This window comes from Bos taurus, chromosome 18 (genome assembly GCF_002263795.3).
Source record: "Bos taurus isolate L1 Dominette 01449 registration number 42190680 breed Hereford chromosome 18, ARS-UCD2.0, whole genome shotgun sequence".
In the NCBI taxonomy this organism is placed as follows: Eukaryota; Metazoa; Chordata; class Mammalia; order Artiodactyla; family Bovidae; genus Bos; species Bos taurus.
Genome location: NC_037345.1, coordinates 56,466,828 through 56,492,520, shown reverse-complemented (window position 1 = coordinate 56,492,520; position 25,693 = coordinate 56,466,828). Strand labels below are relative to the sequence as shown.

The following is a 25,693-nucleotide window of genomic DNA, read 5'->3' as shown; positions in this document are numbered from 1 at the left end:
CGGGGTGGGGCGGGGTAAAGGGCTAGAGGCTTCAGACACCAGGGTATGGGGTTGAAGACTGATTATATTGCCAAAGGGTTTAACTTCTTAAAACCCCAGATACCCCTGACCCTCACGGAAGCCGAAAGGTGCGGGGAAAGGGGGTGAGGATTTTTCTAAAGGGTACGGACTTCTTCCCAACGTCTGCCCTCCCCCCCTCCGGCTCGCCAATCTGCCACACGTACCCAGCTTTTTAGTTCAGCTTTTGAAAATAACCACAATCATTACAAACCTCTACAAACGTTATTCTCGTTCCCTGTCCCCCAAGTCAACAGTGTGGGAGTCGGGGAGGGAGAGAGAGAGCTAAAGGGACAATTTCCAAGTCCCGCGCCCCTTTTCCCTCCGGCCGCCAGGGTGCCTGCAACTACACGCATGCGCTGCATGATGCGCTCCCCACACGCATGTCGCGCCCCTCCTGCGCTCCGGGAACGCACCGACAAGGGGCAGGGGGCGGGGTGATTGGGGAGGAATGAACGGCGGGGGTCTTTCTGAACACAGCGGCTCCTCCCCAACACGCACACAGCAATAAGTTTCTCACTCAAAAGTGGGCGGGGCGGGCCTGGCCTGTCTTTGGGGTGGGGGGAGTGGCAAGGGGGCGCTCTCAGGGATGGGGGAGGGTGTCCGGAGTCAGTCTGGGGAGGGGAGGTCTGCAAATCGTCCAACTCTGGTGCTAATGGTGGGTCTTCTCAACCCACCCCCAGGGCAGGGAGGGAGGGGTCGGCGTGGCCCCTCCCCCAAGCCTCCCCCACGCCCACCCTGGGTGCATGAACCGCCCGTTGCAGAAGCTGCCGCATGTCACCCCCACTCCCCAAAGAAAAAGTGTCATGCCCCACCGTTCCCACCCACCCTGTCACTCCCCACCAAAATAAAAGTTTCCTTTTCATTTAAAAGTTTCACCCTCCTTGTCTGCAGAGAAGGTCTCCTGAAGGGGGCTTTGGGGGCAGACCTAAGGCTTGGGTCTTCAAGAGCAGGGGTCATATTAAAATGGCAAGGGCATGCACTTTGAGGGTGCAGACATGCCCCTCATCGCTGGCTTTCACCTTGTGATTTGGGAGGGAGCAAGTATCTACCTCAGTTTCCCTGATGGTAAAAATGGGGATCCATGAGATGGTTGGATGGAGAAGGAAATGGCAACCCACTCCAGTGTTCTTGCCTGGAGAATCCCAGGGACAGAGGAGCCTGATGGGCTGCCGTCTATGGGGTCGCACAGAGTCAGACACGACTGAAGTGACTTAGCAGCAGCAGCAGCAGAGATGGTTGGATGGCATCACAGACTCAATGGACAGGAGTTTGAATAAATTCCGGGAGCTGGTGATGGACAGGGAGGCATGCTGCAGTCCATGGGGTTGCAAACAGTCGGATACGACTGAGCAACTGAACTGAACTGATAGCCCTAATTGGAAAGTCATATGACCCAGGTCATGTGAGCTCATAGATGAGGGTTTCTAGTCTCCAGAAAAGGGATGGACATGGATCCCCAGTGTGGGCTCAGAGGTTACCCACTCTGATGCCAGACTGGGTTCTATTTCTCAGTAGCTGTTTGTCCTTGGGCAAGTCTCTCAACCTCTCTAAGCTTGTTTCTACCACTCAGAAAGTGGAGGGGGTGCTCTATTCATTTGACCAATATAAAAAGGAGGGGGTGATCTAGTCATTCAACAAATATAAAAAGGTTAACTACACCAGGCAGTGTTCTAGACACTGGCAATGTCTAGAAAACAATGAAATCTCTACATCTACGGGTTGAGACTAATGTCCCAAATTTAGCACAGTTCAGTAAATAGTAACCAACAAACAGCTCAACGGTCACTACTGTCGTTGCTTTGCAAAGACTTGAGGGTCAGCTAGAGTGCAGCTCCCCCTCCTACCACTCGTTGACTGGAAGGCGTGGAGCCAGGGACCCTCCAGCTCTGAGCCTCAGTTTTCCCATCTGTATAATGGAGGGGATACCTCAGAGGGAGGCCGGATGAGAGGGGAATGATTTCTTCCACATTAAATGCTGGGTAAGCGGGAGGTCCCCGACACCAACACCCACCAGCTGAATTAGAACCAACCGACTACCCCTTACACATCACGACCCCTTGCCCGTACTGTCTCCCTACCCCCTGGAGGAACACACATAGCCCTCAGGGTCCAGTTGGGGTTGGAGTTTATTTCTGCCACAGTTTGAAGGCTGGGAGGGTATGGGGCCTTCTCCAGCCCCCATGGGAAACTCCAGCTGAACTGTGATCACAAAGAGCAACGGGAGGGAACCTGAGGGGAGGGGGGGATGTGTGAGGTCCCCTTAACCTGCCCTTCTGCAAAGGTCAAAGGCTCAGGGCCGCCTGGAGCTCATAAGGTGCTCCAGGGTGCTGTTGCTCATAAGTTCTGGGGTCGGTGGCTAAGTGGCGAGACAGGGAGAGGGAAATGAGAGGGGGTGGGGGGGGGGAAGGGGCATGGAGAGCCAAACTCCCTTCCCAACAAAGATCATTCATAACCGAAGGAAGGATTTGGAGCTGGATGGGAACCCAGCTTGCCGACCACACCCGAATTTCTCCCAAGTGAGATCACCCCAGTCCGCGATCCCTGCTTGCCCGCTCCTTTGTTTAGGGGTTCATGGAGAAGTCTCCCGGGACCCCCGGAGTGGGCTGGATAAGTGCTGTCATGCCGGAAGGCGGCACTTCCAAAGTGCAAGAAGCCAGAGGGCGGTTCTCAGGACAGGCACCTGGGGTGGGGGTGGGGGGGCGCCAAGGAGGGAGGGCCCGGCGGCTGCTGGGGGCAGGGTAGGGTCACTGTGGTGGGGCCGCAGCGGACCCTTCGGGCTCTGGGGGCGGCGGCCCGGACCCCGGCTCCGCCTCCTCCGCTGCCACCTCCTCGTCGGACGCCACGCCCTCCTCCAGCCTGAAGACCTGGCGCACCGTGCGGGTGGTGAAGGTGAGGGGTCCGCGCCTGGCGGGGAGAGGAGGAGAGACCAGGAGGCAATTACCGGAGGAAGGGAGAGAGAAAAGTGAGAGGCGGGGGGGATACGGAGAAACAGAATAAAATGGGGAGGTGGGCACAGAGCGAAGACAGGGGAGCTGGGGGTTTACGCAGAGAGGTTGCGCGTGCACCGGGTGGCCTTACCGGAGCCGGTTCCTCAGCGTGTTCAGCTCCCGGTTCATGGACTCGGAGGCCTCTGTGACATCCTCCAGCTCGTGTTGCAGTCTCCTGCGGACCGCCTGGGCCCGGGAAGCCTCCTCCTCGGCCTCTTCCAGCTGCCGCTTCAGCTGCTTCACTCGAAGGTTGCCCTTCTCCAGCTTTTGCGGGAGCCGGGGAGTCAGGTCATGTCTCTGGGTGCGGCTCTCACCCAGAGCTCCCCACGTCTCCATCCCTCCTCTATCCTTCTGTTCACACTTTTGTTCTGCTCTCCTAGATCCTCTCACCAGCCTCCAGGTCAGGCTCAAACGCGAGACCACCCGCCACTTGGCCTCAGAGGGGTCTCTCTATGCTCAGATCTGATCCTGCCTCTGCCCTGCTCAAGGTCCTCCCATGATTCTTCAGTGCCCTGGGACAAGGTCCCAGCAAGCACCTCAGCCTGGCGTTCCAGGCCCTTGCAGGGTCGTCTTCCCATAAACACATGGATTAGGCCATCTGGAGTGAGACCCTCCCCCGGACCCTGCCATCTCTCTCTCCAAGGAGAGGACACGCATAACCTGCCTCCCGCCAACTCCTCTAACCTCATGTATCACTCAACCCCCGCCCCCCCCACCCCGCAACCCCATTCTTCTCTCAAGTTATTCTGCTCTGCTTCTTTGCTTGGGACTCACTGAGCTGGTTTCCATAGCCCAGGGTCCTTGCACTTGCTATTCCGTCTTCCTGGCTCTTTCTCACCCTTCAGTATCAATTCAAATGTCACTTCCTTAGAAAGGTCTTCCGGACCACCTCCCTCCCAATCTAGGGAGGATTCTCCAGTCCTCTGTATTCCCCTCTCTCTTTATTATCTTTTTTCTTCATAACCCCTTTCACAATCTGTAATTATCTTTGCTTGTTTATAGGTTTTATGGTGGTGTCTTCCTCTTCCTGTGTTGAAAATGTGAACTTCATGAGGGCAGGGACATTCTCGGTGTCGTTCACAGCCATATCTCCAATGCTTTGCACAGTGCCTGGCACGCAGGTTGAGCAGGTGCTCAACAATTGTTTTGTGAAATAATTGGCGAATAAAACACAGCTGAGCTTTTAAGGGCACAGCAAACAGAGTCAATCACATGTGAGCCTGGGGTGGAGGCTGGCAAGAGGGTCTAGGAGGATCTGATCCAGACTGTCTTTATTAACTGTGTGACTTTGGGGCAAATTATACCTCCTTCTAAAGTTTCCATTTTCTCACCTGTGAAATGGAGCTGATGAGAGAATGCAAGCATGCTGTCTTTTTGTTTGTTTTAAGTAGGCAGCACAGTATGGGGGACACATTTACTGATCAATAAATAATTAAGGGCACAGATATGCAGCCAAAGTGCTGAAGGTTGAACTCTGGCTCCATCTCTTACTAAATAAATAATTGTGAGCAAGTTACTTCAGTTTGCTGACATGAATAAGAGGGAAAATAATAGTACCTACCTCATGAGTTCTGATTAGACTTAAGTGTTACTACATGTTATGTCTTTAGCACTGGCTAAAGAAAGCTCTCAATAAACACCACTTCATTATTTAAGCTGTGGCCTAGCCTCTGGGTAGGATTTAACTTCTGCCCTCTCATTAGCTGTCTCAGCTCCCCACCAGGGCTTTTCCTAGATTCCAGAATTTACGGATCACAAAGTCACTGATTCAGGCTCTCCGCTGATGCACCAAGGCCCAGGACCTTGTCTGCACTCGGTTTTAGTCCAGCACTCACACATTACCTCTTGTGATGGGAGCTCACTACCTCTAGAGATGTCACGTGCTACTTCTCGGTCAGTGGTCCCCCCCACTCCCACTGCTTCTCTATGATGTCAGCTGCTCACCTGGTCCCGGAGCTGGTCAGCCACCCTCCGCTCCTCCTCCACCTGGAGCACCACCTCTTTAAGCCTCTTCTCAGCCCTCCGCACTAGCTTGCCAGAGAGGATGCGCTCCCTGAGGAGAGGCACGAAGGGGAGAATCAAAAGGGTTGCTCACCCAGGGTTCTACCCCCGCCAAGCCTCGTCCAGCGGCTGCCTGTTCTCGGAGTGGCTTCTGCCCACCTTCCCACCCACCTACAACTGGCTCCCACAGTCAACTGAGGCCTGGTGGTACCAGGCTACCACCAGGGCATCTAATCCTTAACTTCAGCTAAGATGCTTGATGTTCCTAAAAGTGTCTCCATGTCTACACCAGTTTTCCACACCCCACTAGGTCTCTTATGTTCAACTGTATCCTCCACCCCGCTCCCAGTCTTCCTCCTCTCAGGGAACTGACCCACTGACTGCAAGTCTCCAAATCAGACCGCCAAGCACCATCCTCACCCATTTTCTCTCCTTTGCCCCACCCCCGGCCTGTCAGTACCCAAACTTGTCCCACTACCCCCTGGACTCTGCCCTGCCCCCTCCTTAGCCTCACAGCCCCAGCCCCCAGGGGTTCAGGATCTATCATCTCCCACCTGACCTCCCTTCTTTCTCCCTCTCTTCTCTCAATTTCCTTTTCAAGCTCTTTGTGTTTGTAGAACACTCTGGGAGCCCAAAACTCCATCCTTAACCATCTCTGCTATCTTCCTTTCTCACTCACACACTTTTCTTTGGACACGCTCAACTGTGCCCCAGGTTTCTACAACCATCAACAGCCTGGTGTCCACTAAATCTGTCTCCTGAGCTCTAGCCTGGTTCAGCCCCCAGCCTCGGCTGCCCACTAGACCCTGTACACCCTGCACTGGGCTCAATGCCTTCTCCCAAACCTGCTCCTCCTCCCAGTTCCCCATGATCCACCTAGATCTGCAGGTCAGACACCTGGCACCATCCTTACCTACTGTCTCCTGAATTTCCCTATTCTGATGCTCATCCATTCTCTCCTGCATGGACCATCATACTAGGGTGAAGTCCATATGATGGGGCCTCTAGCAATGGGTGGTGCTTGGCAACCATGACTGGATATTCTCTTATGTCTGAGCTGGCCACATGGCTTGCTTTAGTGACAGGATACGGCAGAAGTGACATTGTACCAGTTCCAAGTCTAGGCCCTAAGAAACGTTCTCTCTTGGAACCTTTACTCTGTCATATGAACAAGCCTGGGTCAGCCTAGAGCAGAGACAAGTTAGCCGAGTTGTTCCAGGCAAGGCTGTAGACATGTGAGAGCCCAGCCAAGATCAGCAAATCCATCTAGCTGACTTTCAGCTGAGCAAAGATGCGTGAGTGAGGCTCACCAAATCCAGATCAGCAGAACCTACCAACCATTCCAAAGACTCATGAACAATAATAGATGATTGCTGTTTTAAGTCACTGAAATTTTAAGGTGGTTTGTTAGGCAGCTTCCCTGCATATGGGGCTTCCTTTGTGGCTCGGATGGTAGAGAATCTCCTGCAACGCAGGAGACCAAGGTTTGATCCCTGGGTCGGGAAGTCCCCCTAGAAAAGGAAATGGCAGCCCACTCCAGTATTCTTGCTTGGAGAATTCCATGGGCAGAGAAGCCTGATGGGATACAGTTCATGGGGCTGCAAAGAGTTGGACACGACTGAGTGACTAACACTTGTTATGCAGCTATAGCTAACTGCTACATTACTGTTTAAATTATATAGTGGGAATGCAATTACTTGCAGCATAGAGCATCCTAAATGATACAGGAAACCATCAACCATTAATATCATGATGCCTTTTGGATGTTTCTAAACCAGGTGCTTGTAACACAGCTCCCCTGTGCCTCAATTGCTCAGAATGTGAGGGTTGCCCTCCAGCTGTGCCCTCTCTTCCCACTTACCTACTCTCCTGCTCCAGCTGCTCCTCAGCCTGGGCCAACTTAGACTCAAGGGCAGCGATGATCATCTTCTGGCGGGCTCGGGCCCCAGCGTCTTCCTCACCCAGGCGTTCCCGGAGCTCCTGGACCTGCCGCTCCAGCTGCTGCCGCCCGCTCTCTGCCTTAGCTGAGAAACTGCGCTCAGCTGACAGTTCTGTGGTCAGTGATTCTACCTGTAGCAGTGGGGAAGGCAGGACTGTCATGGTGGAGTCTCAGAGGGAAGGTGGGAGGTAAATGCCAGAACCTCCCAGAACTAAGTGAGCTGATGCTTGTTAAGTGCATAGCATAGAGCCTGGCACATAATAAACACTCAATAAATGTACTTTTCCTTGATTGGCTTATCAGCCAACAGCAGTGCCAACTCTGGGTTTTAACCTTTTGTATAGGTTTTTGCTATTTTAATAAGACCACAAGAGGAGAGTGGTGGTCCAGTGGTTAGGACTCTGAGCTTCTAATGCAAGGGGCTTGGGTTAGATCCCTGATTGCGTAATTGAGGTTCCACATGCTGTACAACTCAGCCCAATATATAAACAAGTCCAGAAGACTATCACAGGCTTGTTTAAATGCTGTTGATTCTTTGACTGTGAATGAGCCTATTCCAAGGGTTATCACATTTTTGTTTGCACCAGGCTCATCCAGAGAGCTTGTGGAAAAAAAAGAAAAAAAAAATGGACCACAGTATCCCACCCTCCAGAGATTCTCATTCAGCAAGTCTGGAATGAGGCCCATGAATCCACATTTTCAACAAGCACCTTAGGTGGTTTTGATAGAATGATATGCAGGATCGTTTTGAGAAATGCCAGCTCAATTAACAGGAGCTACTATATTGCTAATGTGTAACCACACCCCTAATAATAGTGCCTGTTTATTTATTCATCTCGTACTCTGAGTGAGGTCCTATGCTGGGGACACGGAAATGAGTCAGATGCAGTCTGATTCATACTTTACTTCATTTCACCCTCACAGGAAGAGACCGACGTGGTGATTAGCATATGCTATTTTTTTTTAACCTTTTATTGGAAAATAAAACCGTGAGACAGGAAAAGTAAAAAACAGATCAACTATATGGCTTAATAGGTTGGGCTTCCCTGGTGGCTCAGATGGTATAGAATCTGCTGCAATGCAGGAGACCCAGGTTTGATCCCTGGGTTGGGAAGATCCCTTGGGCAAGGGAATGACAACCCACTCCAGTATAGGTTAATAAAAAGCAAACATCATTGTCACCCCTGCCCAGGTCAAAAAATAGAACTTCACGCATCCACTCTACTAACAACCTCTTCCTTTCACCCCAAACAACATGTCATCCTAACATTTTTCTTTTTTTGGATGTGCTGTGCAACTTGTGGGATCTTATTTTCCCAACCAGGGGTTGGATCTGAGCCTCTGCACTTTGGGAGTGCAGAGTTTTAACCACTGGACCACCAGGGATCCCCCTCCTCCTGACTCCTAGGGTGATCACCCCCTTGGTTGGTTTGTTTTTTCCTTTTGAGTTTTATTATTCAAAGATGCATCCCTAGATTCTATAGTTGAATGCTGCCCATTAAATTTTTTTTGTACATGATTTTTAAGTCTCTCTTAATCTACAGTTTCCTCCTCCATCCTTTCTGAAGTGTGTTAGTTGCTCAGTTGTGTCTGACTCTTTGTGACCCCATGGACTACAGTCCACCAGGAGTCTACTGTGTCTCCTGCATTGGCAAGTGGGTTCTTTACCACTGAGCCACCTGGGAAGCCCATGCTGGATTGGGGTGGGCCCTAAATCCAATGGGCTTCCCTCTTCACTCAGTGGTAAAGAACCCACTTGCCAATGCAGGAGATGCAGGTTTGAACCCTGGGTCAGGAAGATCCCCTGGAGATGGAAATGGCAACCCACTCCAGTATTCTTGCCTGGAGAATCCCACAGACAGAGGAGGCTGGCGGGCTCAAGTCCATGGTGTCACAGAGTCAGACATGACTTAGCAACTGAACAGCCTCGCACTAAATCCAATACGACTGGTGTCTTTTCAAGAAGGGAAGGAGGCACAGACACACAAAGAAGACATAGGGAAGGTCACGCAAGGCAGAGGCAGAGACCGGGCTGATGGATCTACGAGCCAAGGGTTGCTGACAAGCAACCAGAAGACAGCCTGGAAGAGATGTTCCCTCAGAAAGAACAAACCTGATGACACCTTGATTTTGGACCTCTAACCTCCAGAACTGAGAGAGAATAAGTTACCGTCTTTTTAAGCCACCCAGTTTGTGGCAATTGGTTGCAGCAGCCTCAGGCAACTAATACAGTGACTAATTAGTATTTTTTAAAAATGTCATTGTGTACTTGAGGGTTTAAACAGATTTGATGGATTTAAATGAGTTGTAATTATGAGCCTGGTTGAAGCTCAAGCTGCTCCATTTGGGGCCAGTTGGGACACTTTCCATGTTGACTTCTAAATGCTTTTGAGATCACCAGGCTAGCTTCCTGGGGAACTGGTGTATTATGGGCTGAATGTTTGTTGCCCCACAAATTCATATGAAGTCCTAACCCCTAGTGTGTATCTGGAAATGGGGCCTTTGGGAGGTAATTAGGACTAGATGAGGATAAGAGGGTGGGGTCCCGATGATGGCATTAGTGCCCTTATAAGGAGATATCAGATAGCTCCCCCCACATGCACAGAAAGTCAAGCCCAGTGACTGCAGGATGAGATGATGGCCACCTATAAGTCACCACTTATAAGCCAGGAGAAGAGAGAGGCCTTGGAAGAGGCCTTGGACCCATATTACCAGCATCATGCTCCCTGGATCCAGCCTTTGAGAAACCTCAGAAATACAACAGAATGAATGCATCTATTCCACCCCCACCTAGAGAACTCCTATTCAACCTTCAAAACCCAACTCAAATATTCCCTTTTCCTATGTGAATTGAAAAAGGATTGAGGGTGTTATGGTCCCAGGTCAGTGGGGCCTCAAGGCTGGCAGGGGTGACCCAGCTGTGCTCACCTGCAGGAGCAGCTTTCGGTAGCGGTCATTGAGCAGCTCTGCATTGCTTTGCTCCTCCTCCAGCTCCTCTTCCATTTGCCCCAGGCGCCCTTCCAGCTGACGTTTCTCATCCAGAATGGCAGCTCTAGGGAGAACAGGCAGGGCAAGGTCAGGGGAGGTGAGAGGGCAGGATGGCCAGAAGAGGGCGCCCTGCCCCACATTACCATGGGCCACTCACTTGCTAAGGCTGCCGTTGGCCACCTCATCTGCCATCTCATCCCTCTCCTGCTGGGCCTGCCGCCGGGCACGGTCAGAGGCAGCCAGTTCCTGCAACGAGCAAAATAGGCAGGTGGTCAGCTGCGGTGATGGGAGGCTGGCTGAACACTGGCCTCCCTACCCCTCATGCCTCAAGTCTGTTGATCTTTTTTTCACTGCACTTGAACATGCTGCCCCTGGATAACCTTGGAATGAGCTTCAGTCTATAGGCAGATGTCTCCTAAATCCATCTCCGTAGCCCGTGATCCATGTCCACTTCTTGCTGCCCGCCTGCCAGGATCCCTCACCCTCATGGCCTCCTCACTGAGCCCAGCATCTCTTTTCAGACCAGTTCCTCCTCCAGTTTCCCTCAGTCATCAGGCCAGACCCCCTCTCCTCCCCTCCTCTGCCCCCTTACCACCCAAAGCCCTGTCCATCCTGCTCCTTTACGCTCTCTGTTTGTTCCCTCTTCTGCGTCCAGGCTCAGGCGTCATCGTCCCTCTCCAGCCCCCCTGCCCCCAGTCTCCCTACTCTAGCCCATCCCCACACCGACCCTGTGGCTTTCCGGTTCAGGACCCTAGCGGGGCTCCAAGACATCCCTGGCCCCGCCCACCCGCGACCCCACCCTCCTGAGCCCCGCCCACCCCGGCATCACCTCCTGCAGCCGCAGCACTTCCGCCTCTAGCCCCTTGAGGCGCTTCTCACTTTCCCGGTTCTGAGCAAAGATCTCCTCTCGAGAACTGCGCGTCTCCTCCACCTCGCGCCACAGCTCCTTCATCTGGGCCTGGGCGGAACGGAGCGAGTGAGTGGGCCCAGCCAGGTCACAGGGACTGCCCCCAGCCCCGCTACCCTCGCAGTCAGCCCTGTGGGGGCTCCCCGTGAAAAAGCAGAGTCCTGAGGACTTGGGCTTCTGCACCCCGCTCCCAGCCAATGGCTGTGTGACCATGGGCCAGCTCTCCCCCCGTCTCTGAGTCTCACTTCTTTAAAAAAAGAAGCACATCAAAATTAAAGCAAGCGTAAAGTGGGGGTAATATGTGGACTCTGGAGTAATAATAGAGTTGGGAGGGACTTCCATGGCGGTTCAGCAGTTAAGACTCCAGCGCTTCCACTGCAGGGGGCGCGGGTTCGATCCCTGGTGGGGGAACAAACATCCTCAAGTCAAGCAGCTTGGCCACAAAAAAGTGATGGAAAACACCGATCACTTACCTTGGGCCAGTCGCTACTCTGTACACATACTGAAAACCTTAATCCTCACAACTCCAGTTGGTGGGGACTATTTTCCTACCCAGTTTACAGATGGAGAAACTGAGGCACAGAGAGGTTCAGCAGTGCACTCAGGGTGGTGAGTGGCACAGTCACGATCTTAACCTAGGCTGCCTGACCCTGGCGTTTACACTTTCGGCCACTTTGCTACCTGGCAACTATTTATTTATGTCCCCATCCAGCGGCATGTGGGATTTTAGTTCCCTGACCAGGGATCAATCCTGTGCCTTCTACAGTGAAAGCGCAGAGTTTTCATCACTGGGCCGCAAAGAAGTCCCAAAGATTAAGCAATTTAAATGAAGGAACTAAAAAATATAAAAAGAACCAAATGAGCCTTTGGGGCATGGATAGAGCTGTTGTCTAACGTGGGTGCTGCTCCTGGGATCGAAAGGGCGGGGTCCGAGCTGGTTTGGGAGCCGGAGCGAGGGCGGGGCCTCCCCTTTCCGCGGCTTAAGCCCCACCCCTTACCTGCATCTTGCGAAGCTGCTTCACTGCCTCCTCCTTGCCCTGCCCGGCCGCTGTGGTCTGAGCCTTCAGCTCCTCCAGCTCGGCCTCCAGCTTCTTGCGGGCAGCCACGGCCAGAGCACGCTGCTTGCGTTCCTCATCGCGCTCTACCTCTGCGTCCCTCAACTGGGAGAGGGGAGGTCGGGAGGGGCGGGCTCAGGGGACAGGAAGCCCAGGCTCCCCCTACATGCCAGTGGCGTAGAGGTCTACCCTCCAGCCCCTGCCCAGGTCTCCAGCCCCACTCCTTCTGCCCCTTGCCTCTCTCTGCCACAAACCCAATCATCCTCTCCAACCCCACAGCCCTGGCAAGCTTTACCCCTCCCTCTTGCCCCAGCCTCCTCTTTGCTCCCATCACTCCTCTCCAGCCCATTCCTGAAGGCTCTAGAAAGGTCCTTCTACAATCACAGCTGACACTGCTCATGGCCCTCCTGTGGTTGGCTCCCTGGTGCCCTCAGGACAAAATCGTGCATGAACTCATGGCTGGATCAGTGGGGCCAAAGTAGATTTAAAAAGAAACGCTCAGATACTGCTCCCCATCCCGGCCTTGGATCATCTCTTCATCACTTGCTCTAGGCTTCCCAGCTCCAGTCTCCTCTGCTCCAGTCTGCTGACCACATGGCCCCAGAGGGCTCTTTCTGATATTCAGGGCTGACCCGCCCCTCCCACGCTCAGCACACATCACTGAGTGAAAAGCCTTGCCCGCTGCAGACCATAGGAAATTCCTCCACTGAATGAAGAATGAATGAATAAATGTGCAGAGAGAGAAATATGGAGTGAATGAGGAAGCAAGTGAAGAAATAAATGAAAAAGGAAGGAAGGTCATGGATGAAGTGGGGTGAAGACAAGCTGGTCAATGAGCAGGTAAATGGGTATACGGGTTGGTTGGGGGTGCAGAGGAGGTGGGTAGATACTGGGGTGGTTGGGCTGGAGAGAGGAGGTTGATTGGAGCGGGTATTGGGTGGATGGAGAAGTCGGATGCAGAGTTGGTTGTGTAGAAGTCTTGGTTGGTAGGGAGGCTGTGTACAGGCGGCTAGGCAGCTGGCTCAGTAGATGGGATGGTGGTTGGGTGGACCGGTTAGTGGATGGAGGGTGTCCGAATGGGTCCTTGTGCGTGTGGGTTCTTGGGTCATGGTGGGTGAGCGGGTTGGGGAACAGGAGGATGGCTGGCTAGTAGGTGGGACTTGGATAGAAACCCACAGTAGCAGGTGGGTGGTGAGACTTCCGGGCACACTGAGCTGGGCGGCGCCCTGCCCATACCTGCTTGGCCAGCTGCCGCCGCCTCTCCTCGCCCGCCTCGTCGCGGCCCTGCAGGTCCCGCTCGTGTTGCGCCTTCAGGGCCTGCACGGTCACCTCCAGGCGCAGCTTGGCATCCTCGGCTGCCGTCAGCTCGTCCTCCAGCTCCGTCACCTGCGTTCGCAGATCGTTCGCTGCCTGTTCAGCCACCCGGCGGGCTCGCTCCAGCTCATGCACCTGGGAGGGTGGGAAGCAGAACGAGAGTGAGCCCTGGGCACCTGGACCACCGAGGAGGCGGGAGGTTAGGCCCGGAGATCTATGCTAGGCTAGAGGGGAGGGGAGCTTTGATAGACGAGGGGGAGGCAGCGAGGTGACATGTCCATCCTAGCTCCTTCTTGTCCCGAGTTACCTACACACGCTGTGAGCGGCTCTCGTGGTCAGTGTGTACACGTGAGCAAGTGTGTTTGACGGGAGAGTCCGCTCACATTTCATGAACACGCACCTGCACATGGATGTTTTCTAAGAAGCTCTCGTGCTCAGTGTGTGCACATATGTTTGCTAGAAGATCTCCCCGTGTGCTGGGCCCATGAATCGTTGCCTGTTGATGCCTGGCTTTCCTCACTTCCCGGGTGTGTGCGTGAACACGGGGACTCTCTGACGCCGGTTCCCTTTGCCCTCCGTGTGGGAGAGCACACACGTGTGCCTGTGTGCCCCAGCGTCACGGGGTGGGGGTGGGGCGCGTGGTCGCCCACGTGTGTGTGTGCGTGTGTGTGTCTGTGTGTCCCGGGGACCTGGGGTCGCTCACGCTCTTGCCAACGTCGTCCTTGCTGCTCAGCAACGCCTCCAGCTCGGCCCGCAGCGCACGGTTCTGCCGCTCGAGCTCCTCGCGCGCCTCCTGCTCCTCCTCCAGGGCCCGGGTCAGTGACAGCGTCCGGGCCTCGCGCTCGCGGCCCTCGGCCTCCGCCCGCTCCCGCTCCTCCACCGCCCGCAGGACTGCCGCCTTCTCCTCCGCCAGGAGCTTCCGGGGTGAGGGAGATGGGGTGGGGGACACAGGTTAGCTAAAAGGAGTGTACAAGGGAATGGGGAAGAGAGAGGGGCCAAGGACGGAGAGACAGACAGACAGACAGAGGCAGAGACACAAGAGGGAGGTATAGGGATTAAAGTTTCCACTGGGTCCCAGACCAGCTCGCTCTTCAATGGATCCCTCTGTTGATGGGAATGTAAATTGGTACAGCTGCTCTGCAGAATAGTGAGGAGGTACCTTTAAAAACTAAAAATAGAGTTACCATGTGCCAGAGTGCTCAGTGGCTTCAGCCCTGTCGGACTCTTTGTGACCCCATGGACTGTAGCCTGCCAGGCTCCTCCGTCCATGGGATTCTCCAGGCAAGAATAGTGGAGTGGGTCGCTGTGCCCTGCTCCAGGGGATCCTCCCGGCCCTGGGATGGAACCCGAGTCTTCAGTGCCTCCTGCTTTGGCAGGCAGGTTCTTAGCACTTGTGCCACCTGGGAGGTCCTAGAGTTACCATATGATGGAGCAACCCCACTCCTGGGCAGAGAGCTGGAGAAAACTTTAATTCGAAAAGATATCTACACCCCAGTGTTCACTGCAGCACTACTTACAATAGCCAAGACATGGAAGCAACCTAAATCTCCATGGATGAAGGAATGGATAAAGAAGATGTGGCCTATATATACAATGGAATATTACTCGGCCATGAAAAAGAATGAAATAATGGCATTTACAGCAACATGGATGGACCTAGAGATTATCACAGTAAGTGAAATAAACCAGACAGAGAAGGACAAACATCATATGATATCACTTCTAGGTGGAATCTTGTAAAAAAAATGATGTAATTAAATGAATTTATTTACAAAACAGAAACAGACTCACAGATACAGAAAACAAACTAACCAACCTGCGGTTACCAAAGGGGAAAGGGGGGATGGATAGATTTGGAATCTGGGATTAACAGATATACACTGCTGCTGCTGCTGCTGCTAAGTCGCTTCAGTCGTGTCTGACTCTGTGCGACCCCGTAGACAGCAGCCCACCAGGCTCCCCCGTCCCTGGGATTCTCCAGGCAAGAATATTGGAGTGGGTTGCCGATATACACTACTATATATAAGACAGATAATTAACAAGGACCTGCTGTAAAGCACAGGAAACTCTACTCAATGTCTTCTAGTAACTTATAAGTAAAAGAATCTGAGAAAGAATACATGTATCATGTATAAATGTATGAGTCACTTTGCTGTACAACTGAAACTAATGCAACAGTGTAAATCAACTACACTTCAAGTTTTATAAAAAATTAAATGAAAGGAAATTTTGAGCCAAAAAAAGGAAAAACCTTAAATGGATCAAACTGATCAGCCCCTCGCTTTATATACCCAAGAGAGGAAAGGGTTTTCTTTCTTCCTCTTGTAGTCATAGTAGGAAAAAAAATACATAAAATTTGAAATGTACTTCAAACCTTCACTGTTTTTTTATGACATAGCAATTGATGAACAATAAAACTTACAAGACATGCAAATATATATATTTATATGTATATTTGTTGCTGTTCAGTGGCTAAGTTGTGTCGACTCTGCGACACCATGGATGGCAGCATGCCAGGCTTCCCTGTCCTTCATCATCTCCTGGAGTTTGCTCAAACTCATATCCATTGAGTTGGTGATGGTATCCAACCATCTCATCCTCTATTGTCCCCTTCTTCTCCTGCCCTCAATCTTTCTCAGCATCTGGGTCTTTTCCGATGAGTCACCTCTTGTGTTGTTGGAAGAGGGTGTTTGCTGTGACCAGTTTGTTCTCTTGGCAAAACTCTGTTAGCCTCTGCCCTGCTTTATTTTGTACTCCGAGGCCAAACTTGCCTGTTACTCCAGGTATCTCTTAACTTCCTACTTTTGCATCCCAATCCCCTATGATGAAAAGGACATCTTTTTGTTGTTGTTGTTGTTAGTTCTAGGTGGCCTTATAGGTCTTCATGCTGCTGCTGCTGCTGCTAAGTCGCTTCAGTCATGTCCGACTCTGTGCGACCCCAGAGACGGCAGCCCACCAGGCTCCCCGTTCCTGGGATTCTCCAGGCGAGAACACTGGAGTGGCTTGCCATTTCCTTCTCCAATGCATGAAAGTGAAAAGTGAAAGTGAAGTCGTTCAGTCGTGTCCGACTTCTAGTGACCCCATGAACTTCAGCCTACCAGGCTCCTCCATCCATGGGCTTTTCCAGGCAAGAGTACTGGAGTGGGGTGCCACTGCCTTCTCCGATAGGTCTTCATAGAACTGGTCAATTTCAGCTTCTTCAGCATCCAGTGGTTAGGGCACAGACTTGGATTACTATGATGTTGAATGGTTTGCCTTGGAAATAAGCTGAGATCATTGGGTCGTTTTTAAGGTCACATCCAAGTACTGCATTTCAGACTCTTTTGTTGACTATGAGGGCTACTCCATTTCTTCTGAGGGATTCTTGCCCACAATAGTAGATATAATGGTCATCTGAATTAAATTCACCCATTCCTCTCCATTTTAGCTCACTGATTCCTATAATGTCATTGTTCACTCTTGCCATCTCCTGCTTAACCATGTCTATATATATATAAAACACAAATTAATTCTTTTAAAACTTTTTCAATGATCTATGGAATAGTATTAAGCAATCGAACATACATGTATTTGGAGTTTGAGAAGAGGAGGGGAGAAAGAGAGAATGGGGCAGAAAAATATTTGAAAAAATAATGGCTGAAGATTTCCACATGTGATTAAGAACACTAACCCAAAGCTGTTGGAAGCTTGGCAAACTGAAGTAGAATAAACACAAAACCCCACAGCTGGATATCATAGTCAAACTGCTAAAAAGCAAAGATAAAGAGGAAAAAGTCTGAACCAGCTAGAAAACCACATCACATTACCTACAGGGAAACCATGATTTAGATGATTGTTAACTTTAAATCTGAAACAGTGGAGGCCCCAGAACATGGAATGATCTCTTCCCAGTGTGGAAAGAATAAAACCTGGAATTCAACAGCCAGTGAAAATTCCTTTCAAAAATGAAGGCAAAAATAAGGACTCTCCCATTTTCCAGATGAAGAAAATGAGGCAGAGAGACTGTGCAATTTGCCCAAGCCACACAGCCAGAAAGGGCCCCAACTGGGCTGTGAACCTCAGGGTTGCCTGATCTTAATGCTCTGGGGTTCTGAGAATTTTATTCCATTCTTACATTGTCAGATGCTTAGTATTATCCCCACTTTCAATTTTTTCTTTTTTCTTCTTTTTTTTTGGCTGTACCGCATAGCCTGTGGGATCTTAGTTCCCCAACCAGGAATCAAACTGGAGCGATGTAGTTCACAGGGTCGAAAAGAGTCGGACTCGACTTAGTGACTGAACGACAGCAACAGTACTGAGAGCATGGAGTCCTCATCACTGGACTGCCAGGGAATCCCCTTATCCCCATTTTCTAGACGGGCAAACTGAGGCTGAAATGGGACAAGCAGTTTGCCTGAGGTCCACAGTGAGTCAGCAGGAGAAGCAAGACGTGTTATTTCATTTCGCCTTCCTAAGTACACCCTCTGGTGTATCTGCAGGACGCCTTTGGGAGTAACACTGGGTACCAGCAGTAATTATTTGGGGGCAGGAGACATAAGCCAGGATCGATGGGCGTTCTATCCTACAGGGGCTCAGAGGGAAGAGGCATCTTCCCCGAAGGTCCTCGCAGGTTCACAGCTGAGCTGTGACATCACCTGTTACTGATCGCTCACGGTGACCGTGACGGGCAGCGTGGGTGAGCATCCCAGTTCCCCAGGTGGCTAACCCAAGGTGCCTCACCTGGTCGAACTTGCGCTGCTTCTTCTCCAGCGCGCTCACGAGCTGCCGCTGCTGCTCCAGGTCCACTGTGGCATCGTCCAGCTCCTGCTGCAGCCGCCGGCGGCCCCGCTCCAGCCGCTCCACCACTTCCGCCTTTTCTGCCAGGCGCTGGTTCAGGGCCTCAGCCTCTCGGGCCGCCCGGCGCCTAGCCTCCTCCCCTGCCTCCAGGGCCCCTGCCTCCTCTTCCTGGCGCCGCCGCCACTCTGACAGCTGGGGTTGGGGGTGGAGGAAAGAGAGGGAGGGTGGCACCCATGTTGGCAACCCGAGTGTGAGTTAGTGGGGCCCCATTTCCCAGGTGAGGAGACTGAGGCCCAAGAGGGAAATGATTCACTCCGTTGGGCACTTCTGCCTGAAGAGTAGGGATAAGGTTGTGAGTTCTCAGAGCCCCAGCTCCTCCAGGATGTTAAAATGGTTCCCACAGAACCAGAAGATGAATCAGACCTGGGTTCTGCCCTGGGGAACCCCTAGTCTGATGGGGGAGACTGAGTGTCACAACCAGGGTGATAGAGGCTAAGGTAGAAATAGGGAAGCCACAGGAGTCCACCAGACAGGCTCAAAAATCTATTGAGAACATTCAAGAGACTTCCTGGAGGACGGAGCATTTGTGATGGATCTTGAAGTATGCATAGGAGTTTTCCAGTTAAAAAATGATATTCACAGGCATACATTCATCATTCATTCAACAGGCATTTCTCAAGGCATCCCATACATAAGGCACTATGTTGGCTTAGGCTGGGGACCCAGATCTAACTCTGATGGGGTCCCACCTTCAAGGAGCTTTCAGTCTGGTCGGGGGACTCATGGGCAATGACAGTTCTAGCCAGTCAGGGTGACTGGAGTGGGGACAAAGGAGAAAGAAGGGTTAAGGGAGCTCAGAGAGGGCTGGTGAGTAATTTCTTAGAACAGGAGAGGCGGATGCTAAGTCCTAATAAATGAAAAGCGTTTTCCTACATGAAGTGAGGAAAGAGAGATGAGAGGTGAATATAGCTAACGATGGAAGAAGGCCAGAGAATGCAGGGTCTCTGACAACCTGGTGAGAGGCATGGATTTTGTCCAGGGTGGGTAGCTGGGGAGCCCTGGGAGGTGTGTGAGCAAGGAAAAGGCAGCATCAGCTCCGGCTTTATAAAGACCATGTGAAGGATGAGCCAGAAGGGGATAGACTAGAGGCAGGGAGGTTTGAAGGGAGGCTGAGAGGATACAGGTGACAGAGGATGAAGTTTGTGCAGGGCTGGGGCTGTGGGGACAGAGGAGGGGAGTCTGGCTTGCAGTGGTCTGGCTTGTGACATGCTGGCCTGTGGGGTCACCCCGTGAGCCACGGAACCCAGCAGGAGCCGGGTGGGGGATCTCCCTGCAGGGCTGTTCACCTGGGCCTGGGCGGTCTGCAGCTCGCGGCCCGCTCGCTCCCTGGCGGCCGCTTCCTCGTCCAGCTGCTCCCGCAGCCCGGCTGCCTCCGCCTCCAGGGCTCGTGCCCGGGACCCCAGGGCCAGCTTCGCTCTGGTCTCCTCCTGCAGCAGCTCCTGCAGGTGGATGAGAGGACGATGTTCAGTGTGGGCAGGAGAGTTGGGGGTGGTCTGGGTTGGGGAGCGAGTGGTGAGATGGGAGCTGGGGTCACCTGGGCATCGTGGAGCTGGGCCTCCATGCTGGTCAGCTCCTTGCTCAGCCTGATGGCTTTGGACTCGGCCTCGCTCAGGGCTCCAGACACATTCTCGAGTTCAGCCTGTGGGCAAGGGGCATCTTATAATGGCAGCTTCCTGCCAGCCGACCCCTCTGTGTACCTGCCTCAGATCCCCACTACCCACTGCTGGTGGGGATGTAGAAGGGTGCAGCTGCCGCGATAATCAGTCTAGCAGCTCCTTAAAATGGTTAAATGCAGAGTTTCCATGTGAAAGTGAACGTGTTAGTCGTTCAGTCCTATCTCACCCTTTGTGACCCCATGCACCGTAGCCCACCAGGCTCCTCTGTCCATGGGATTCTCCAGGCAAGAACACTGGAATGGTTTGCCATTCCCTTCTCCAGGGGATCTTCCCGACCCAGGGATCAAACCCTGGTCTCCTGCATTGCAGGCAGACTCTTTACCATCTGAGCCACCAAGGATGTTAAACCAGAGTTTCCACAGGGCCCAGCAATTCCGCTCCTGGGTCTGTACCCAGGAGAAATGAAAACAAGTCCATGCAAAAACCTGTACAGGGGTGTTCACAGAAGCAGCATTCACAACTGCCAGAAGGTGGAAACAACCCAAACGTCCATCCACGGATGACTGGATAAACAAAATGTGGTCTCTCTAGACAATGGAATATTATTCAGCCATAAAAATAATGAAGTACAGATGGATGCTACAACATGGATGAGCCTTGACAACACTATGCTAAGTGAGTGAAGTCAGACACAAGACACATATTGTATGATTCCATTTCTATGAAGTGTCCAGAATAGGAAATCTAAAGAGACAGAAGGTAGATTAGTAATTGCTAGGGCAGGGGGTGAGATTGGAGGACCTTAACCCTAACTCTCGTACGGGATTTCTTTCTAGGGTGATGAAAATGTCCTAAAATTAGATTATGGTGATAAATGTACAACTCTATGAATATACTAAAACTCGTTGTTCAGTTGCTCAGTGGTGTCCAACTCTTTGCAACCCCACGGACTGTAGCACACCAAGCTTCCTTATCCTTCACTATCTCCTGGAGTTTGTTCAAACTCATGGCCATTAAATCAGTGATGCTATCTAACAGTATCATTCTCTGTCACCCACTTCTCCTCCTGCCCTCAATCTTTCCCAGCCTCAGGGTCTTTTCTAAGAGTCGGTTCTTCATATCAGGTGGCCAAAGTATTGAAGCTTCAGCTTCAGCATCAGTCCTTCCAATGAATATTCAGGGTTGATTTCCTTTAGGATGGACCGGTTTGATTTTAAATGGGTGAGTTATACAGTATGTGAGTTATATTTCAATAAAGCTGTTCTCCTGGCACCCAAATCACCACCACAATGATCCTGGATGCAGCTCCTGGCCTCGTGTTCTCAGCAATAAACAGGTATTGGTCATTTAGTTTAAAAACATAATAAAATAAAAAGCCCACATCTCTCCTAACAATTACAGTATGACATTTTCTACCTGCAGGTTTAAATGTTCATCCTGGGTTTTTCTAATCAGACCATGGATTATTTACGGCCAGAAGATAAGAGGGTGAAACGTGGGCACTGCGGCAGGGTTAAGAGCCGCAAGGTTAGTCATGCCTGGATTCACGCTTTGGCTCTGAGGGACCTTAGACAACCAGCTTCACCTCCCTGGGCCTCAGTTTCCCTGTGTGTAAAATGGGAACAATATTAGCAGTTCCTTCAGAGGAGGGTCAGGAGGCTTTAGTAAAAATACACAGGATGTTTGGTATAAAGCAACCACTCACCCGATACTAGCTGTTAATGTGTGATAATGCTGAAGAAGTTGGCAGGGACGGCAGGGTTGATGTGGACCAAACCGAAGCCCAGAGAGGGCAGGCATCTCACCCAAAGTCACACAGCAGACACCACTGCTGAGCTGGCCGCCCCACTCACCTGGGCTCGCTGCAGCTTCTCTGCAGCCTCTGCTCGGGCCCGCTCCCCGTCGCCCACGCGGCCCTGCACCTCCTGCAGCTGTGACTCCAGGCGACGCCTCCGCTGCTCACCCTCCTGCCGCGCGGTCTGCAGGTTGCTGAGCTCCGTCCGCAGCTCAGACACTTCAGCCTCCAGAGTCAAGCGGGTCTTCTCCCATGTGCCTTTGCTCTGAGGTGGGAGAGGGACGGCAGAGATTTATGACTCCCTTTCTCTACCAGGCCAGGCACATGCATGCCCCATGTCCCTTGCACTATTTCCTCTGGAACCCCTCACCATTCCTTAAAGACCCAGGCACACTCCTGCCCCGGGGCCTTTGCACTGACTGTTCCCTCTGCCCAGAACATGTTTCCCAGGATGCCAAGATGGGGTCACCCTTCGCTTCCTTAATTTTTTTTTTATTATGACCTTATTTATTTATTTTTGGCCATGCTGGGTCTTTGTTTCTTCGAGGGGGCTTTCTCCAGCTGTGGTGAGCAGGGGCTGCTCTCTAGTTGCCATGTATGGGCTTCACATGGCCGTGGTTTCTCTTGTTGCGGAGCATGGGCTCTAGGGCAGGCGAGCTTCAGTAGTTTTGGCTCCTGGGCTCTAGAGCACAGGCTTAACAGTTGTGATGCAAGGGCTTAGTTATCCCAAGGCATGTGAGATCTTCCCTGCCCAGGGATCAAACCCATGTCACCTGCATTGGCAGGCAGATTCTTTACCACTGAGCCTCCTGGGAAGCCCTTTCCTTCAGCTTTTCACTCAGAGGTCACCTTTTCGTAGAATCTCTCCATGGCCTTCTATATTTCAAATCACAAAATGCCCCCCCTCGCCCCGCTATTGGCATTCTGACCCCGCTTTTTGTTCATCATTTTCCCATAGCACTTATAACCCTGATATATACTGTGAATCTGTTTAGATCGTTTACACTCTGCCTCTCCTGCTAAAACATCATCTCCACAATAGAAGTGTGTACTGATTGTCTGGTTCATATTTGGGGCCCTCAATATCACACCGGGAACATAGCACATATTCAACGAACGTTCGCTGAATGAAAGATGGATCGGTGGGCTTCCCTGGTGGCTCAGTGGTAAAGAATCCACCTGCCAATGCAGGAGACATGGGTTCGATCCCCGGTCCAGAAAGATCCCACATGCCTGCAGAGCAACTCAGCCCCGGGGCCACAACTATCGAGCCTGTGCTCTAGGGCCTGGGAGCCACAACCACTGAACCCCAAAAGCTCTAGAGCCTTGCTCTGCGGCAAGAGAAACCACTGCAATGAGAAGCCCGAGCACTGCAACTAGAGAGCAGCCCCCGTTCACCACAACTACAGAAAAGCCCGAGCAGCAGCGAGACCCAGCACAGCCAATAATAAGTAAATTATTTTTTTAAAAAAGATGGATCAGAGACATGAATACCTGAGAAGAGAAGCGGGCTGGCCTAGGACCAGCCAGACATACCTCCTCCACCCAGCATCCCACTTTGCCTCCCCATGGCTCCCCAGAAACCCCAGCCCCATCCCAACCCACCCTCCGGGCTTGCTCCAGCTGCTCCGCCAGCTCTCCCAGGGCCTGGCCGTGGCGCTGCCGCAGCTCCTGCACTGCCACCTCATGAATGCGCGTTTCCTCCTCCAGAGCCTTCTTCAACTCCGTCACCTCCTGTTCTCTCTTGGACCTTTTATTGGGGAAGGGGGACAGGGAATAGAATTTCAGAATAGAGGAAGACTGGGACTTTAGGGCAGCCCCCGACAGCCGGTTGTGCCTCTTCTTATTCTTTCCCTTCAAGGATGGGGACTTCATTCTATATTCCCCGAGGAGTATGGGTGGTGATGCTGCAGGAGGAGTGTGGCTTTAAGAGTGAGCTCCTATGCATCTGTCAAAACCCTATTCAAAATGCCCCCTTCTCAAGAAGTCTTTTTGGACTCCCTCCCATAGCGTGATACAGGGGTCTTCTCTGATCATCCACGATGGCCTGTCCTACTCCATTAAAGCTCACTTAGCTCTGGACCAGGTCTGTCTTTGCCTGAATCTGCTTACTCCCAGACTGGGAGTTCCAGAGGACAATGCCTGAGTCTGATCCATTTATGTCCCCAGCTTGGTCCAGAGCCAGTGCCCAGAAAACAACTGGTGAATGACTCAACATCTGTGCAGATGGAGAGTTTGGACCCATGTCCTTTTCCTCTCCTCCCAACCTGGTTCCACAGGTCCCCAACCGGTGCCAGCTGCCGGCCGCCCAGCCTCACCGGAGCTCCTGCTGTGCATTGGTGGAGTCCAACGTGTCCTCCAGCTCGCCCCGCAGTGCCTCCAGCTCCTCGCCCAGGTCCCGGCGCTGCTTCTCCGCCTTGGCCCTGGCCGCGCGCTCAGCCTCCAGGTCCTCCTGGGCTTCGGCCAGCCCAGCCTGCGCCTCCCTCAGGGATTTGAGTAGCTGGGCCCGGACTCCACCCTCTTCCTCTGCCCTGGGGGTAGACAAGGATCAAGGGGGTTAGTACAAGGACAGGCAGGGGGTGGGGATGATTTCTGGGGGCGTGGAGGGACTAGACATGGCCAGTTCCAGATTCGAATCCCAGCTCTGTCCTTGGACACGTGCCTCTAGGACTCAGAGCCTCAACTTCCCTAGCTGTAAAGTGGGGATGACACCACTGGTATCACGAGGATGCTTACTAAGTTCCCTCCACTTGAGAGCCCTCTGCCTTATCATCCCATGTGATGTTCATGCCCACGCAGGAAACTGGGGCGCAGGGTGGGAAAGTACTTGCCCTGGTCACGTGGTCAGTGGGTGGCTGACCCCTGAACTCCTCCTCATAACCCTTCTAGGATCAAGCTGTTGCAAAGAGGAGCCGGATGAAGGGGCAGTGTGGACTGCAGATTAAACAGCTCAGGGAAATATGCCGATCACAGTTTGTGTCCTCTGCTTGGCCACCTGCCCTGGCAAGTGACAGCCTCTCTGAACTGCAGGCTCCCAGTTTGTGAGAGAGCATGACCGCCCACGTCACAGGACTGCCAGGAGGGTGGTGATGGAAACAGTAATACATAAGTGCCAAAGGCTATGTGTTACACAACTCCACTTAGGAGAAGTAGCAAGAATCAGCAAATCTAGGCAGACAGGAAGCACACTGGTGGTTGCCGAGGGCTAAGGGGAGGGAGAGATGGGGAAGGATTGTTTAATAGGATTTTTTTTGAGGTGATGGTAGTGATTGCACAGCATTGTGAATGTACCAAATACCCCTCAGTGGTATGCTTTAAAATGGTTAATTTTGCTATGTGAATTTCACCTCAACGCAAAAGGGAAAAAAATAACAGTGATAATGGAAAGTAGGAACAGACACACCACAGCATCAATTGAGGCCCTAGGTTGTGCGAAGCATGTCCTCAGCGCCTTCTTATTTAACCCCCACACTAACCCTGGGCTTCCCTGGTGGCTCAGATGGTAAAGAATTTGCCTGCAACACAGGAGACTCAGTTTCAATCCTCGGGTTGGGAAGATTCCCCTGGAGAAGGAAATGTCAACCCACTCCAGTATTCTTACCTAGGAAATCCATTGGACAGAGGAGGCTGGTGGGCTACAGTCCATAGGGTCACAAAGAGTCCAACACGACTAAGCGACTATTACACTAACCCTGGGAGAGCTTCTATAATCACCCCCATTTTCCAGATAGAGAAACTAAGACTTGAGAGGTGATGTTATTCGGGTGAGGTCATGAGGCCAGAAAGGGGAGGAATTGGGATTTGAACTCAGAAGTCAGGCTGGAGGGTGCACAGTTCTTAACTCCCCTCCACCAACCCATGTCCCATCGATTCTGCAATCCACATTTCCCCAACATTGTAGCTGCTCTGAATTCCAGCTGCATCCATACACAAGGGCGCCTAAGGTCGCAAGGGTGAAAAGCATCTAAAACAGTGAGCGCCATATCTGGCATACAGTAAGCGCTCAATAATTGTGAATGGCTGGCATTATGATGATTATGATTCCTAAGACGGCCAGATCACTTATCCAATCACAGCAGATTCTGAGTGGTTCAGCTTTGAGAGGCTGGGGAGAGGAAGGGGGAGGGGGGATAGGAAGAAAAAAGCATTTTCTGGCCTCAGTGCAAGAAACTAAGTTACTAGACACGCAGGGCCC

The 25,693-nt window shown here is 52.1% G+C and overlaps 1 protein-coding gene across 4 annotated transcripts in view; it reads right to left on the bottom strand.

Annotated features, from left to right (window-relative positions):
• Window positions 1-2,168: 2,168 nt before the first annotated feature.
• The window catches only part of MYH14 (myosin heavy chain 14), a 78,930-nt gene continuing 55,405 nt past the window's right edge, over window positions 2,169-25,693 (bottom strand). For all 4 annotated transcript variants that reach the window (XM_059877086.1, XM_010815239.4, XM_015458254.2 and 1 more), the window contains 16 exons: window positions 23,817-24,029; window positions 23,104-23,248; window positions 21,557-21,763; window positions 19,622-19,726; window positions 19,374-19,526; window positions 17,971-18,219; window positions 13,955-14,167; window positions 13,174-13,386; window positions 11,881-12,042; window positions 10,805-10,933; window positions 10,133-10,221; window positions 9,916-10,039; window positions 6,910-7,118; window positions 4,992-5,100; window positions 3,139-3,311; window positions 2,169-2,964 (listed from right to left, as the gene is read on the bottom strand). In XM_059877086.1, coding sequence (XP_059733069.1) covers window positions 2,805-2,964; window positions 3,139-3,311; window positions 4,992-5,100; window positions 6,910-7,118; window positions 9,916-10,039; window positions 10,133-10,221; window positions 10,805-10,933; window positions 11,881-12,042; window positions 13,174-13,386; window positions 13,955-14,167; window positions 17,971-18,219; window positions 19,374-19,526; window positions 19,622-19,726; window positions 21,557-21,763; window positions 23,104-23,248; window positions 23,817-24,029 — 2,653 coding nt within the window. In that variant the 3' untranslated portion in view covers window positions 2,169-2,804. The remainder of the gene's footprint in view (window positions 2,965-3,138; window positions 3,312-4,991; window positions 5,101-6,909; window positions 7,119-9,915; window positions 10,040-10,132; window positions 10,222-10,804; window positions 10,934-11,880; window positions 12,043-13,173; window positions 13,387-13,954; window positions 14,168-17,970; window positions 18,220-19,373; window positions 19,527-19,621; window positions 19,727-21,556; window positions 21,764-23,103; window positions 23,249-23,816; window positions 24,030-25,693) is intronic.